This window comes from Xenopus tropicalis, chromosome 8 (assembly GCF_000004195.4).
Source record: "Xenopus tropicalis strain Nigerian chromosome 8, UCB_Xtro_10.0, whole genome shotgun sequence".
NCBI classification, from domain to species: Eukaryota; Metazoa; Chordata; class Amphibia; order Anura; family Pipidae; genus Xenopus; species Xenopus tropicalis.
In genome coordinates, this window is record NC_030684.2 from 42,112,777 (window position 1) to 42,130,182 (window position 17,406).

Genomic DNA, 17,406 nt, shown 5'->3' on the forward strand with positions numbered 1-17,406 from the left:
ACTCATCATTAAAGTTTGGATTTAGCAACACCTGACAAAGCTTCCAGGCTACTTATTATTCAGATAGTCACAGCTGCCAGTTTAGCTTGCTACTGGAAAAAGCCCCCCCCCCCACAATAAAGGTGCCAAGTAAGCTTCAAGTTACTTCTTATTGCACCCACCAAAGCCACTTGCTTGTAATTGGCCTTGTATGCAACTCATGTTTTAGGCAATTATTGTTCAAATTAATAGCAACTTTGAGAATTCTATCCCCTGCCCAAAGTACTATTAATCACCTAGGCCAGTTCTGCCCAACTATATGTAGTGGTCTGATTATTTCTCATACAGCATATTGGAGGGTCAGTTTAAATATAAATGATGATGTTATATAAGGAAGTCTGTGAAGCTGATTGGGGCCTTTTTTCACTTTGCACACTGCATGGGGCATTGTGAATATGACTATAATCCGGGAGTTTATTCCATTTCTACTTCAGGAGTTGCCATAAAAATCAAAGCTTTTTATCTTTACAGTGGATTGCTCTGAGGGTGGTTTGGCACAATTAGATTTTTCTGTGTCTCCTACTCGGATACACCTTTAAGAAGCTCTAATGATCAAAGACCCTATGCTCTCATTAGATCTTTAATGTTGCACTACTCTATAAGGAAACAGAGCTGGCACAGTTCAATCCTATTTCAGTCCTCTGTAGTTTATTCGCTCATCCAAACTACAACTTGTATGCATGAATACCGAAGAAACAGATGTACCTGCAGAGATCTGAGTACTTAAGTCCAATGGTACAGAATTACAATTTATTTGCAACTCCCTCCAGATATTTTAAGTATTTGTTCTCCACCAGTAGGATCTGTCTATGATAGAACTTTGAAGCAAAGCCCCAACAGATACAGAAAGGTTATTGGGTTTCCTAAGGGAATGTGCAGTTAAGGGAATTCAGCCCATTTGTCAGGAGTGAAGTTTTAGCTCTCACTAAATAATCAAATGATTTAGACAGTGCTAAGTTACCCAGAAAAGTTAACAAGAGTATTAAAATGTTGCCAAACTAAAGTTGACCAAATTGTTTTCATTAATTCTTGTAGGATATTCAAAATAATCATAATAAGGGCATGTGGATACTCTTAGGACAAAGACCACAACAACATGCAAAAGCAGTCATCGCCTGCCAATAGATATCTGGTTGATATTTGGCTATATATCGATCCAGGGGGCCATACTGTATATATGGGACAATATGGAGCTGAATCAGTCTGGAGGGGCCCTTAAAACCATTGAATGGGGGTGATGCTTTAATCACTGTTAGGACATGAGGTGTTCTGCCTGATGTTGTGTAGCATATGGGGTTTTCTATAATCCATTTTACAATGTTTTACAATATATAAATCTGCTTTAATATAAGAATCAAAGCTTCGGATTCTGGGGCAGCTATTGTCCAATGTTCAATGGTTGATGTCTTTGTTCTACGTATATTGATGGGTATACAGCAAACACAGGTATTGTTACCCCAGCAAATATCTATGCAATAAACAGACACAAAATAGACAATAAACTTGTAAAATGTACAACTTATTTGAATAACAATTACGGCATAATACAAAGTTGATTCATTGTCCTGCTAGAGGAATTTTGTTCATGACAAAAGTTTACATTTTATTGCACAAGTCAGAACTTGGTGTTGAGGGTTTACTAAGAAAGGGAGCCTCCGACTTGTGTCAGAAGCTCATCGGCAGACTCATGAACGAATGCCAGGAATTTGGATCATTGCTTGGTTATTGGGAACCTGAAGGTCATGCACCAAAGTTTGTGGGGCTCCCCGATTTGTGCTGAATTAATTTTGACCTGTCTATACTTGTAACTACAAAGATAAACCTATTTTATTATTGTTACTTGTGTGTGCAAGTTACACACAGTACATCAGAAGGTTTTATCATTGGTCCTGCATATTTGTATTTATATATGTTATTAATGTTAATACAAATGATTAATATTGGTTAGGTTTGACTCCCTTTATTATATGTTGGAAGCATCCCATGTATCATTACTGCAATCAAAATGCCTATACCCACAGTTCAAAAATTGCTTCCCATCAACTAGAAGGGGCAGCTTTTCCAGGTAAAGAATAGAAAGAGAATGTAACTAGTGATGAGCGAATCTGTTCCGTTTCGCTTCGCCAAAAAATTTGCAAATCTTTCAAAAGATCGGCAAAATGGCGGAAAATTTTCGAAACGGCAAAAATGTCGTGCGACAAAAAAAATTGTCGCCCGCGACTATTCTTTTGCCGCCCGCGGCTATTATTTTGTTGCGCGGTTATTGTTTCATCACCCACAGCTATTATTTTGTCGCACGGCTCTTGTTTCGTCACCTGTGGCTATTATTTTGTCGTACGGCTATTGTTTCGTCACCCGCTGCTATTATTTTGTTGCGCGGCTATTGTTTCGTCGCCAGCAGCTATTATTTTGTCGCACGGCTATTATTTAGTTGCACGGCTATTCTTTTGTCGCCCGCGGCTATTATTTATTCGCGCGGCTATTCTTTTGACGCCCGCGACTATTCTATTTTGACGCCCGCGACAAATTTTGGACGTGCGGCTAATTTTTGCGCGGCAAATTTTTTCATTCGTTACGCGAAACAATCCGCCAATGGCAAAACGCAGAAATGCGCCGCGAATCCATGCCTGGCGAAACATTTCGCCCATCACTAAATGTCACTAGTAATAGACATTGATTTCGATAGTCCTTAAGAGAAACCACCAGTTTGTTAACATTAAAATATCATGATTGCCAAAAACAATGCGTTTGAAAGTGAAATGAAGCAAACACTGCATTTAGGGCATTTTTATCTTCTGGAGGCACAGACCAACTGTGATGCCAAGCTGGCCAGCATCTCTATCAGAACAAAACAACAAAACATCTCTTGGATCAATGCCTCCCAAAGATCAAAATAAAGCAAATCTAAATGCAAGAAAGACAAAATGGGAGAAAAACAAAAGCAAAATCCCTGGCAAATATAAGCGCTTTCATCTTACACCGATCCCTGAGAATATTGTTCAGCAGAAGGTGGTATTGAAAACTTCATTGTGTGCTATTATGTATGTAAATTAATATCATTATCATCTACTTTGTATGTTGTTTACAATAGAAGAAATGTGTCAGTCATCCCCTTGGGCAAAAGAGATGCCATCAGCAAATTGCATGCCAAACAATTAAGTGCAATATGGTATAATTAATGATACACGTTTGGCAATCACACAGTGAGTACAGTGACAGGCAGTGATTAGTTGAAACGTTATCGGAATGCTTGTTAAGAGAAGATTGTCCGTATATATAAATTCAATGCATATTAGTATCAGTCATGAATGCAATAGAGATGAATGCAATAGAGACTAATTTGGCTAGACAGCAGCTAGTAGTGATACTGGCATTTGGTATAAAGCACATTAACAAATAGAGAAGCAAGCCAGTATGTCCACAGTGCTGACGGGGCCATGCCTAAAATACTCTGTGATGTGGCCTATAATCTAGACCAGTGGTTCTCAACCTTCCTAATGCCGTGACCCTTTAATACAGTCCCTCATGTTGTGGTGACCCCCAACCATAAAATTATTCCTAAGACCATCGGAAATATGTGTTTTCCGATGGTCTTAGGCGACCCCTGTGAAAGGGTCGTTCGACCCCCAAAGGGGTCCCGACCCACAGGTTGAGAACCACTGATCTAGACTTAAACTCTTGAAGCACAACTCCCAGCATATCCTGACAAATGAAGGAGTTTTGGGTCTAGAAAAGCTGGAAACTGCAGGCTAAATGTGCTTGCTCAAGCTGCAAGGGGCAATCACTGGGTGCAAAATAATGCGATCTTGGCAATGATGTGACGGGCGCAACTAAGGTTTTTTTTTACCCTCAGCATGTATCTGTTGCCCTGTGGGGTGCTAAAAAGTTGGAGGCCCAGGGTTGCCATTCCCCTTGCCGTACCCTGCAGACCCCTATCCTATAGTAGATTATTGTATAGAAGGGTATTGTAAACAGAACCAATAGGGTGATTTTGGGATGCAAACTGCAAGCTGCAAAAACACAGGCAAACCATTATTATTTTCCACAATGCAGCACTTTCCCCTAGAATTCCAGCGGGCACCCTCAAAATAGTATGAGCTGTGACTTGTGCATGATTTACCAAAATCAAAGCTAATTGGCATTACTGGCATTACTGGCATTGTGTTTCTTGGCTACATGTTTGTTACAACTTCCAGTGCACCAATGTATGTGGCTCCAGAAATTGCATTTATATGAGCCTCGTTAGGTGCAAGTCAGTTGCATGTGTAGGTGCAATAGGGTATAATTAATGTTACCCATATGTCCCTGGAAGTAAGCCTTTGGACTGTACTTTGTACCATGCTCACAACTCATGAAAGCAGGCTCAACTGTAAGACTGGCAATAGGTAAAATTTGCACAGTATGTATATAAGCAAGTTCCTTCAGGAATAGTGCAATTTACTCAAGTCAGTCCAAACAAGCCATGTATTGCCCTTCGTATGGTAATCATACGTATGGATATGTTCATTTGGCCCATGGCCCAATTGGTTGGATTCCTGTACCTAACCTAACTGTGCTCTCCCAGAAGTCCTGTCACCTTCAGATAGAAACATTGTCTGTATTCCACCCTTCCTCAAACGCAAGACAATAAATCAGCTCCCAAATTATTCTACTAAGTTGCAAAGTACCTCCATAAGTTTCCTCTTCCTTTTCTCGCATGACTACTTCCCATTCCTGTCTCTAAGATCTTTTTGTATTCTGCACACAACCTGACCTAAGGAATTTTGGTCACTAAATCACCAGACATTTCCATCAGGACTACAAAAACTCACTTCTTGATCCAAGCAAATTGACCATGTTTAGTAACTTGTTCAGCACCCTCCAATTAGTATACACCTACTGTTAGTATTAAGATATACAGTAGATGACCTCTCCATCTTGTATGTAGCCCCTGCTTTATGTTTCACTCCCTTTCCTTTTAGGTTGTAAGCTCTTGTGAGCACGGCCCTCCCCAAGACTTGTCTCTCATCCCTCTGCAGTTTGAATACGGTTTATGAGATGCTACCACAAGGGAATATATTATTTTCATGTGTTTGTTACACTTCCTTAGTAAAGTGCTGTAGGAGAGGACATTGCTATATAAATAGTAATAATAAGGACACTTAGGTTCTTTATTCCCCCCATGGTACTTGTGAAAGAAGCAAGACAACAAGAAATGCCTTGTGGCAGTTAATTTAAGAGAGAATATTTATATTAAAATCCATTTCAATGCATACACACAAATAGGTCTATTAGGAATAACAAGTAATATTAATTGGGGCAAGGTTTGAAAGCATCTCTCTGATCTCTCAGGTGTGCTACAAGCAGAGAATATCTTTATTTAAGAGGGCCCCTTTATTAATTTCTTCCACTTATTCTTATTCTTGTATGTAGAGACAGAAGTTAACATTGAACTGGGGGCATCTGTGGAATAAAAAAGCAACGTTGGGACAGACTTCCAGTTTCTTGAGAAAGAAGATTTTATTCACTTATTAAACCTTTGAGTATTGCTTGATATTGTTCAAGAAGGTTGGAAATGTAGAAACCATGCTGCTGGTGCTTTCACAGTACAGGTTAATATGACTGATTACTTTCCTGCCTTATTAATGTCTTTATTATAAATCAAGGATTTTTCCCTTTTTTGTACATAATATTCATTAATTTCAAATATGATTTAGAGCAGTACTTGCCAAGTTTCCATGCCGTTGGGCAAGTATTCACTTCTTTACGTATTTGGGGGTCAGATGTAATAAAACAATGATGTAAAACAAAGAGGTTATTCTCGGGGCTCCCTCCAGCCCATGGGCCTTCAGCTGGATATCCCTGAGTTAGAGCGTTGCTCAGATCTGTTATTCTATTATTTCAGTCTTCTTCAGTAAAGACATTGAGGGTTTTATCCTTCTGATACAAAGGATGAATCCCTACGTGTCAGATGGATGAAACCCAAGTTGCCACAAAGTTTGAAGGAACAGAGAATTAAAAAACAATAGAACAATTGTAGGGTACATGAACCCAATGAAGCCATCAATCAGTACTGGAATTCCATGGGGGATCACTACTCTAGCTTAGATTTTGATAGATTAATAGCTTTGGGAAACAAATTACATTTACGTTGTATCAACAATGGAGGAATTTGCACCTGGGCAGTAACCCATAGTAACCAATCAGTGATTATTAGAGACATGCCCTATATCGCTCCCATCAAATGCTGGAATTTTGATGCCTAAGCAATTTCTAATTCAGTAGGTGGTTGACAAAACATATCGACATGTCCTTTGTTTAATCCATTGTCAACAGCTAGACCCAACTAGCCCACGTGCAGGCCAGGTTTTTGTCTCCAGGAGCAATTGCAGACCCCTTCACCCTGACGCTTAATGCGTTTTGTACTTTTACAGTGGCGGGGGGGGGGGGGGGGGGCTGCATCACTAGAGCAGAGGGACTGAAATTTGGGCTCTTAAAGCTACCAGAAGTGGCTTCTGCCCTGGTAAAGTCTGGGGACCTTCTGCCTGAAACAAGTTTCCCAACTTGCCTGATGGCAGGAGAACCCCTGATGGCATCAAAAATGCAACATGCTGCCCTACTGGGGCTTGAGTAGCCACCCTGGTGTTTAGCATGCATGTAAATGTTCTAACAGAGATTACAACATAAATTACATTTTTTTTAAAGATTTGTTGCTTTTGTGTAGCCTACATTAAGCACTGGCAGATATGGGTAAGTTATGTAGTAACAAGATATCTTTTGGTCCAGTAACTTATAGCAACCAGTTAGTAGTTTTACTGATCCTCGTCAGATTAGTCTTTATGCCCCCAATCAAACCGGACAGGAAAAGACCTGTTTAGCAGGATTGAGTCCTTTTTTTTAACAGTCCATTTGGTACTTTTTGCTGGTGACTTTAAAACTGTATTTAGGCCCATGGACAGGGGAGCTGCCTCAGGTCAACTTGGCTCTGATACTGCCTTCCTCAGTAGCATAGTTAGAGAGGCTGGCCCTGGGGATGTGCACATTCACCACTACCCAGAATGCACAGGGTTCACCTTATATGGTTTATGAAGAGGTAGGATATACATGTATTTTGTTAAATAAGACTCTACATCATTGCATCCCAAGGTGATAGCTGTGGATTTCTTGCTGTATGTTGTTGGCTTCTTTGAATGACTCCCCTCCCCTGAGACACCTCAGAGGGGTAAGGGCTTAGCTAGTTCTGTTGCCTGCTTATAAAGTTGGAATGCAGGTTCCTACTAGGCTTAACTTTCACCACTGTTAAAGGAGAATGCAAGTCAAAATTTAAAAAGCATACTGCCCAATAGTCCTCCTATTGTTTAGTAAAAACTCCACACTTTTGGCTCACCTAATCAAATATTTACTCAGTCACACTTACTTCACATTTTCTAGAACAGGCAGCCATCTCTAAAAAGGTATTCTCCCTTCCTTTCCCTCCTTGCTTCATACTGCACATGTGTTTCATTCCCTCCCCCCCTCCCCTCTGCCAGATCCGCTTCTGATTGGCTGGTGGGCATGTGTAGCTCAGAACAGGAGACAGGATCAAGTTACACACATGCTCAGAGAATAGGAAGGCTGCCGCTGGCACCTACAGGAAGGGGAGAGAGATTTCAGTGATGTCACTGTAGTCTTCACACTGCTGTAGGCTGCCAGCACCATATCTCAGAGAAGCAAGCAGGGATCTGGGAATTTAGATATGCAGTAAGTACTTAAAAAGAATGCCTTTAGACTTACTTTTAATTTATATTAACCTTTCATTGTCCTTTAAGAACTGGCAGGTACCATACTGGGTGAGTTTTGGATGATTTACTCTTTTGAAAAGCAGAGGATGGATGCAACAAGATGGATGTATTTATGGCACAGGTTTTGTTTTGAGCCTCCTCAAAACCCTTCACTTACCTAGCCATTTCTGATTGGCCTGTCTGGTATGGGGGTTGATGTCTTTCACTCCAGCCCATCTCCAGCAGATTTTTATGATTATTTTCATGCTGTTTTAGGTGAGTAACCCTGAATCCCTGTCTTTTTGTCCTTAGGGTTAGGGTGGGTTATTTTATTATGTGGTTAGTGTGGAGTTCTGAATATGTATGTAGAAGTATGTATATGTATACGGAGTAATCCTGCCATTACATTTATCTTTATGAGCGATGAACTTTGGACAATAATCATTTTATTTATAATAGAAAGTTTAGGTTTTTATTGTATTACATCTTTGTTTCTTTAGTAACATGTTTTTCAGTAGAAATCTTCGCCGAAAAATTCACAAAATGCGGCTACAGAACAACTTTTTTTTCCACAATTTTTCTGACATGCACAACTCTTTTTCTCACTCACACCTTGCCTTGCGAATGTGCACATCACTATTAACTGATCTAATGTGAGCTCATTTTGGAAAGCTGGCCACAAATTAAACTTTTCCTTGAATCCCTACACACATTTTGTGTAATTCCTTATACTGTTACACCCTTTAATTCAAGTTACAAAATACTGATTAATGTTCTGCTTCCCATGGGATTGCAGCTTCATGCAGCAGAATAGTGACTGGCAGTTCTGCTTCCCAAGAGCTTCTATAACAGCTGTTTGTTTCCCTGCCTGTGCTTCTGTGACTGATATGTGATTTCCCAAGGCGAAAACATCAATAATATTCATACTGTTCCGCTCACCTTATTCAGCCTCTTCCCAAAATCACAGCAGTTTTCCCTAAATTAAACTTCTGTTTCTAATTTATCCCAGTTAATAAAGTCTATGGATTCCCAAGGGCCATTTAATTGGTCTTTTTAGTATTGATTGTATCACTATGTGTCACTATACAGTAAATTCTTTTCATGCTCATAAGGCTAACACACAAACTTTCCCAGTATCCACCTGACACTGTAAGGGTTTCACTTGTGTCCCGGGGCAACCCGCGCCAGGTCATCCCACATACACAGGCTCTTTCACCAATGAAGGGCAAATTTGCCCCTTGGCAGTAACTAATGGCAACTGGTCACTTTTATTGTTCTACCAGAACAAGCAAGTGTTTAGTTCCAAAAAGATTCTTTGGTTTAAAGAGTAAAAACAAGTGGATGTAAAAGGGACACTGAAGCTGTGCTTAATGGTAAAAGCCTTGGATATCTGTTATCTCACCGATAAAATTTTGATTCGATGCCTTTAAACGTTAATGCTGAATCATCAGATGGGGAAAAGAATTGCTATGTTTTTACCTGCATGTCATGGGAAAGATTGAAAAAGTAGCGTGTATGGCCATCTTTATTCTAAAAGTCAACCATTGTACATAGCTGTTCTCCGTTACTACATATTTATAGTTTTCATAAAATGATATACCTATTTGGAATCTGGCACAATTATATTTCCTCTGCCTTAATAATGTTTCTTATCACAGTGCCTCTGCTAATTAATCCTGTTAAGGATTAAAAAAACCTACAGTGCTGTAAACAATGGATTTCAGATCCGATCCATAACAACCATGACAGAATGATCTCTCCTGTCCCAAAAACATATCAGAACTGTAACTTTATGTGCATAAAAGGATACAAATCACCTCAAACGTCCCCTTTTAAATATAGCTGTATTTCATTTTCCATTCTCTTCTAATAAATATGGGGTAGTCTGCTGTTGCTACTTATGTTCTGTTTAATAACATTATACTTGAAAAGTGTGCTGGAGTTGTTTGCATGGTTAGCATTCTCAATTAAAGATGGCTATACTCTACCATATCCACTCCCTCAGCTAGGTCAACCATCACGGGTGGCCAAATGATGCTTATCCAACCATTTGCCATGGGGCCAACAACTGAATCAAATTGGCCAAGATCTGACCCATTTGTAGAAGATACCAATATTTGTTTGCGTTGCCATTGGCTGCAGTAAGTGCTTAAATTAAATTGTATGCAGTTATCTTTACCCTCTGTTCTATTTTCTGTTTTTTTTCTTTTAATAATTGAACTTGGTTACTCTTGGATCTCTACAATCCTGACCACAAATCCGGGCCTGATAGTAGGCATGGATTTGTTACCGAGTGACTAATAAGTCCCAAGTCCACTTATGGATTATGTAGCTTATGTAGGTGCTACTGGTATATGTAGTGTTTGTTATTGGTTCAGCTCTGCTGCTAATGAGGATAATGGAGGCGACTGGCAGAACCAGATCTCATGCAACTTTACAATCGCTGCAGGCCTTACTAAAAGAGAATTTTACATTGAATTCTATCAAGCTTTAATTGGGTATGAATAAGAGCACATCGGGCTAAAAGATCTTTATTATTGCTATCAGCCTTTGTAAGTGAGGCTTTAACATAATGGTTCAAGCAATTACAGATAAATCTGTCCTCGCGGCAAGGATTTACATGTTAATCGTTTATTTCATAGTCTTTAAATAAAGGTTATATTTTATGTATATCCCCATGGGAAAAAATGTGTTCAAGGCAATGGGGAACTGTATGAAATTGTTTTTTGTTTTTTCATTAGGTTTTTAAGGCTTTTTAAGGTTAATATTGTATTCTGCAAAATAGTCTCAGGTGCTGCTCTCAGCATAGAGTTAATTGGTATGTTTAGTACTGATGGGCTCAACAGGTTCAGGAATTTTAATTGAAAACAGGCATTTCAATACACATCAATATTTGTGAACTTTAGTTTAAGGGGGCACTCCACCCAAACACAACTTTTTGAAAAGAAAACATAATTCCTGGCCCCCTGTTCTCCTGCTGATCTGGCTGACTATTTTGAGACTCAAAAAAACATCCTGCTTCCTTCCAATCCCACAATTCCCTGTACACTTCCTGTTAATAAGGAAAGAAACATCACAGAGCAATGCATTTTGGGTTATGTAGTTCCCGTGTGCTGTCTGTAAGCTGTGCAGCTGTGTTACAATTTGTAACATCAGTGTTTTAGTCCCTCCTCCCCTGCCAGCATTTCAAATGATGCAAAGAACTGTTTTTCAGGTGGTTTTCAGCATATAAAAATGGTATCTATTAATACTTTTTGAAGAAACAGATTACAGTGATAGGTATATTAGAGGTTGTGTGGGGCTCTTTTAGTATATATATATATATATTATAAAACTAACCCCATATGAACATGCAGCTACATAAAGATTAGACATTACCCAGGCAAATCTAACATGAACACAGCAGCCTTCATCGAGAGGTATATTCTGATGGATGATAATGTAAACCCACAGCTGGCCTTGATATAATGAATGTAGAGCCCCATACAGACCATTAGGAAAGCCACTGAGCCATGTAGCTCAGTAATCCATGAACACCAGAAATGTTGCACTATAGTGAAAGGTCACTAACCTATGAATAGCAGTCAATGTTAAATATGATGAAAAATATTGATAACATGGTTGATCAATAAGGAATAAACTGAGAGATGAAAATGGAGCATGTCAGTACTTAAACAATTTTACATTCATATTAATGCAACATATGACTATCCCGAAAGAAATAACATTTAATAACTGGCACAGAGATAGGTCCTCATTGTGTATGGAACTAATAAATAGACCCCAAAGAGTAGCAGACCCTATGCAGTCAATGTCTATGAATTGTTGCACATCTCTCCAGAAATTTCCTTGAATGACATTCCTTGTTTTGCACTATAAGCCATGAAAAAGCTTTGATGGAGGTGCTGGTAGGAATGCCAGTGGGTATGGGGCCAGGTATAATGCTGCCTCCTATGTTGAATCCTAATTATTTATGGGAATTGTTTGATAGTTTCCTTCATCTGTCTATTCTTCATGCTCACAATGTGCACTAATATTACTATCATTACCTACTGCCCACAATTCAGTTGCTGTTACTGTTCCCTCTAGATCTGAATATGGCAATCAAATACACAAGGCTACGTAGTAGGATTAGTACTCTGAATCAGTTCCAGGTAACCAGAACCAGTAAATGACACCACCTTTATCAATGAACACTGTGGACTTTAAAGTTGGCACAATAAAGAATAAATAGGCAGAAAATTGAATGAAATGCTGTTGCACTACAAATGTTGCACTGCAAGGCCTGTAAATCTACACCATGTGCATAAAAGTGGAGTTTAGCTTTTATACAAACCTTTATCAATATTTGGTAATTGTTAAATGTAAGAAAATTCCATTAAATACAAGTGTGGGCACTGTTTTCTGGAAACCCATTATTCAGAAAGCTCCGAATTACAGGAAGACCTTCTCCCATCAGTGCCTTGTACTTGATCCCAACTAAGATATAACCATATTCCAGGTACATACCTTCAATGACTCCTGAACCTTAGTCATCTCTCCATTCTGTACCCACTAAGCTTCCCAAAGAGCTCTCCACCACCCACCTATACAGTCTCTCTACACACTAACTCTACAACCCTTCCAGACAAGACCACTTTTACCCCCACCCCTGTACTCCATTCACCCCCCCTCCCAGTTTTGAATACCCCACCCATTTTTATCCCTACCCCCTCCCCCCCATCAGGCTTCTCTCTTTCTTACTTGCTTTTTTACTATAATGGTTTATCTAATTTGGTTGGAGGTCCACTGCCATATGGCAACTGTTTCGCTCTAGGCTCCGCAATATAACAGTCGTATATAACACACTGCTATAGACTACGTTAAATGAAACATATCCTAGAGCCTCAACATATCTATCTGACCTACTTCTGCATGCCGTAAATGTTATCTGATATGATTTGCTCTTGATATAACATGTTTCTATTTACGCCATATACCCAGATTATCTTTTTGTAACTGCATAAAAACTCATTAAAAAGATAACTAAAAAAAAATATAACCATATTGTTGGGGTTGTTTAATGCTTAAATGATTAAACCAAATTATGAAAGATCCCTTATCCAGAATACCTCAGGTCCCGAGCATTTTGCATAAAGGGTTCCTGACCTGTAACATAAAACAGTATTTTCTGCCTATCCTATAATAGATTTTTATGCACTTGTTATTACAGAATGTATGGCCTATAAATACTATTGTAGGTATTGGATCCTGTTTTTGGGATCAAGATATCTGGGGCTCTGGGAAGTCTACAACCAGCTCCTAAATCCACAAAACACCTATTACAATGTTGATTCTGACAAATTTGGATTCCAGCTTCTCTCCCCACTTACTTCCTTTCCTCCTACAAACTGAAGGTTAAGATGAAGCAGAGAAGGTAGGAGATTTATCTCATTACCTCCTGTTAAATCTGTATTAACGTAGTGTAATAAATTCCAGTAAAACCCCTTATTCAGAAAGCCTTGGGTGCTTGGCCATGTTATTTTCCCCATAATGCGGTGTTTGTACAAGGGGGAGTTGTGGCCAACAAAATTGTGGTGATGTGTCAAAGTTAGCACAATAGCAAATAGGACGCAGTTGACCCAAATATATCGTCTGATTGGTGTAATTTCTAGTATTTGCCCAGTGAGTGTTAAAACCTGAGGATGCATCAGTCTGGAACACATTACACCCTGTCACTAGTTAAAGTGTTAAAGAACCCTTTTTTTGTTCATGAAATAATAACTGGAGTTATTTAGATTTTTCAGTGTAACACAATGCCTGCCCTAAATACATACATTTATTTTGCAGTAGAATAATTTGCCTGGCCCTAAGTCTAGTTTTAAGTCTTAAAATTACTTGCAGCAGTAATAATATTTCTGTAATGATGATAAGCTGCACCTGGTCCAATAATGTTACTAAATGTTTTATGAATTTATGAATCTGAAGGGTTCCCTGAAGGGTGATTTATTATATATATATCTAACAGATTTGCCTAGGGGAAAATATTGGGGGGTGACAGCATCACTGGGGAAGCCGCCTGGGAATTATTTAGTTTGTCCAGATGTTCAGCGGTGATGTTAAGCAGTGGCTCATTTATTTGAAGGGTAGAAATGGTAATAAAGTTCAGGTGCCTAACTAACGTGGGAGCAGAGTTATAACCGTACCGTGGCCCCGGGACATGAGTGGGACTCTGGGGCTTAGACAAATGAATATTTGAGTACAGAAGACATGCAAGGGGCACTAATGCACAATCCCACGTGCAAAGGTTGAATTAAGAGGTTTTAAATATTATAACAGTATTGAGAAATTATTGGCTATGTTTTACCAGATGTGTTAGTCTGGGTATAAGTTGGTATTGGAGTCAATAACTTAAGGTTAAGATTGAGGTCTACCTAGATTAGTATCAGGAATCGAGGTGGTAAGTTTTGGTAATTAATGTAATGAGTTTAAGTCCAAAAAAATCTTCAGATATTTTAAAAAAATACTGACAATGACAAGCTGCACATGGATCACAGTTGGTGGAATATCAAGTCAAAAGGTCTTACAAAATAGGGGCTGGCTAATGTAATAAAAAGTGCAGGGTTTGCCTTTAGGTCTAATAACCCACTCAACCAGAGAGGGGAGCTGGATGGATCAGTCAGTAGTTTGGCCATACACAGGCACATTTAGACCAATTTGACAGCTTCTCTGCCCATGTATGGGACCTCTGCTGGGCCTACCTGACTAATATCTGGCCAAAAATCAGCCAAAAGTCAATTGGGCAGGTTTGATTTTCCCATTAGATCGAGCAATAAAGAATATTTTTTATTACTGAGGCAGCTTGAATGTAAATAGAATAGTACAATGGAACTGATGGTGCAATTTATGTTTACATATATTAGACTATGCTTATAATGGTTCTGTAACATTCTGCACAGTTGGAGTTATATGAGAAGGGAGACATTTTGGTTTGCAAAGGCCACCAATACAGAACTTCTAATTAAATTTGAATAGAGAAGGCAAGGCTTAGCCTCACTAACTCTTGATTATAGACTGCTAAGGTTCTGTCTGCTATACAGTGCCCAAATGGACAGGGCAAATATTAAAGGAAGAAATCTTTTGAGGAATAGTAACCATAGTATCTCTGAGACTATCTTTCAACCATACAATGACACAAATAATATAAAAACACAATGCCACCAGAGCAAAAATGGATCCTATGGCTGCACAGCATGACATTTTTTAGACGAAACTACAGATAAGATATGGCCAAATAGTAAATAAATACATATACCTAGATCAATATACACTTTGGGGCATAAATATTAAAGAAGAAAGCAAAGGCAATACAGTAAAATCAACAATAAATAGGCAATAGAAAGAAGAGGTCAATTCATTTAAATCTGGTAAAAAAAAAACCAAAAAAGGTGCCTAAAGGTGCCTAAAGATCTGCCTTTTCCCTGGAACACAGGTTTGATAAATAATATACATTTTTTTAGTTAAACTAAAAAGAGCCTTAGTATCCAAAACCTCTCACCCATTCCATGCTTAGGCCATACCATTCCATTATATACTAGGTACATTATTGGCACTGGCCATTATTGAACTGCCCAGATCCTTAAGGTGGCCACACACGTGGCGATTTGCGATCTTTTGTGCGACCATCGGTCACACGTAAGATTGGTAAAACTGCCACTATCCTTCAGGGCTGAAACGGCAGATGAGGTAGAAACAATAGGATTTCTACCTCCTTCTGCCGATTCAGCCCTGACTGCAGATTTTGCTCAGGCGCCTTCTATGGCGCCCAATCAAAATCTTTTAACCTGGCCGATTGGCGAGTCGACCGATATCAGCAGCCAAGTGCGATATCGGTTGACTCGCCGACTTGCCATACACGCACCGGATATCGTACGAATCGAGGTTTCTTACGATATTATCGGTGCGTGTATGGCCAGCTTTAGAAGTGAGGTTCTCACTATCATTGCTATAGGGATGGGAAAAGGTTCATCAAAGTTTCACCTTTATTTAGGACAGATATGAAATCATAGTCTGAATATTACAGACCCATGGGTTTAAATGCAAATAATGGGAAATACTACTTTTTCAAAACATTAATACCAAATTGTACAAAGAAAAAATGTTAAGATACTTGCAGGCTAAAGTCTTATGACAACTAAGTATTTCCATGGCTATCTATACGATTATAAATTGAATAAAGATGAAGATAATGTGGATTTAGTTTCACTAAGGCTTTTTGTATGAAAAAGGCAGGTCTGTAAAATAATAGCAGATTATATAAGTAGAAAGAATAGAGTAGAAAGAATAGTTCTAGGACACATTTCAGTAAGCTATCCATAATAAAGGCTATAGAATGTACACGAAGATCAATATTTCAGGGTTTCATTTTGGAGCCAATTGCATTTAATTTATCTATCAATAGCGCTGAGGAAGGTCCTTAAAGCAACATCTCTTAATGTGCTAATACTAAAATATGCAGTGAAATAAAATTCAATAAGGATTCTCATAGTCTTTAATTAGATCTGTAAATGATGGGATCCTGGGCAAATACATGGCAGATGAGATTGAACCTACAGCAGTACAAGCATATAAAGTGATGTAATTTAGATATAAAAAGTAAATATTTTATTTCAGTGTGTGATAGGGAATAATTAGGCAGATATGTGCTTCATATAATACATTATTAAGTGTTATCTTGGGGTTCCATTTAGGGCAGGGTTTGTGGCAATATAAATATGTTACTTAACTTACCACAGTTTTCTTCATCAGCACCATTGGCACAGTCCTTATGCCCATTACAGTGGAGAAGCTGAGGCAAACAGACAGACAGATTGCCGCAGGGGAATTGCCCCAGGGGACATATACCGCTGTCCAGATTAGAAGGGATCATCAAGGATTCTGCAAAATATAGATAAAAAGCAAGTGTGATTGGAGATCTTAAGATAATGTCACAGAATAAAAAAAGAGAAATATATATATCATTTTTAAAATTGTATTTTATTTTTGTAGAAAAGCAAAGTACATTTGAAAATGATGGGAGCACTTTGCCTCACTGCCTGGCTTCCAGTATATTTTAATCAGCATTGGTCCCTTTAAGCATCAATGTATTCTACATCCATGACAGCAATCAATCAGACCAGGCTAAATACAGTTGTTAAAATGACTTGGGCTGGATTAAATAAGGGGTAAAGTGCAGCACTCTTAAATCACCTTAATTTCACATCTTGGCTAATACCATAGGGGTCATTCTTAATCCCATGGGGGTGCCCAAGTTCACAATCACTAATGATCATTCTGCTCACTTCGATCTACCCTGCGGCCAGATGAAAAATCCACTGTGGGAGGGATGGCCTCTCCCCAGCCTTCACTAATACAATGCTAACTAACACAGTCAATGCTGTAGTAGTGAAATAAGCCACAGAGGCTATTTGTTCACACCCAAGTGTAGTGTGCAAAAAAAAAAAAGCCAGACTGCAGACTTTTTGTTGACTTTGCATGCTGTGCTTGGTTTGCAAATGAGCCCCATGTCCATTAACTCTGATGGATTGACCTTGGCATTGTAGGTGCTGACTACTGTCTTCTTCTAAATGGGCTTGATACAACATAAGGC

The 17,406-nt window shown here is 38.9% G+C and overlaps 1 protein-coding gene across 1 annotated transcript in view; it reads right to left on the reverse strand.

Moving 5' to 3' along the window:
• Positions 1 to 17,406, reverse strand: part of LOC100494508 (relaxin receptor 2) — a 137,763-nt gene that overhangs the window by 55,535 nt on the left and 64,822 nt on the right. Inside the window, exon 2 of the mRNA XM_002938918.5 lies at positions 16,548 to 16,694. Coding sequence (XP_002938964.2) covers positions 16,548 to 16,694 — 147 coding nt within the window. The remainder of the gene's footprint in view (positions 1 to 16,547; positions 16,695 to 17,406) is intronic.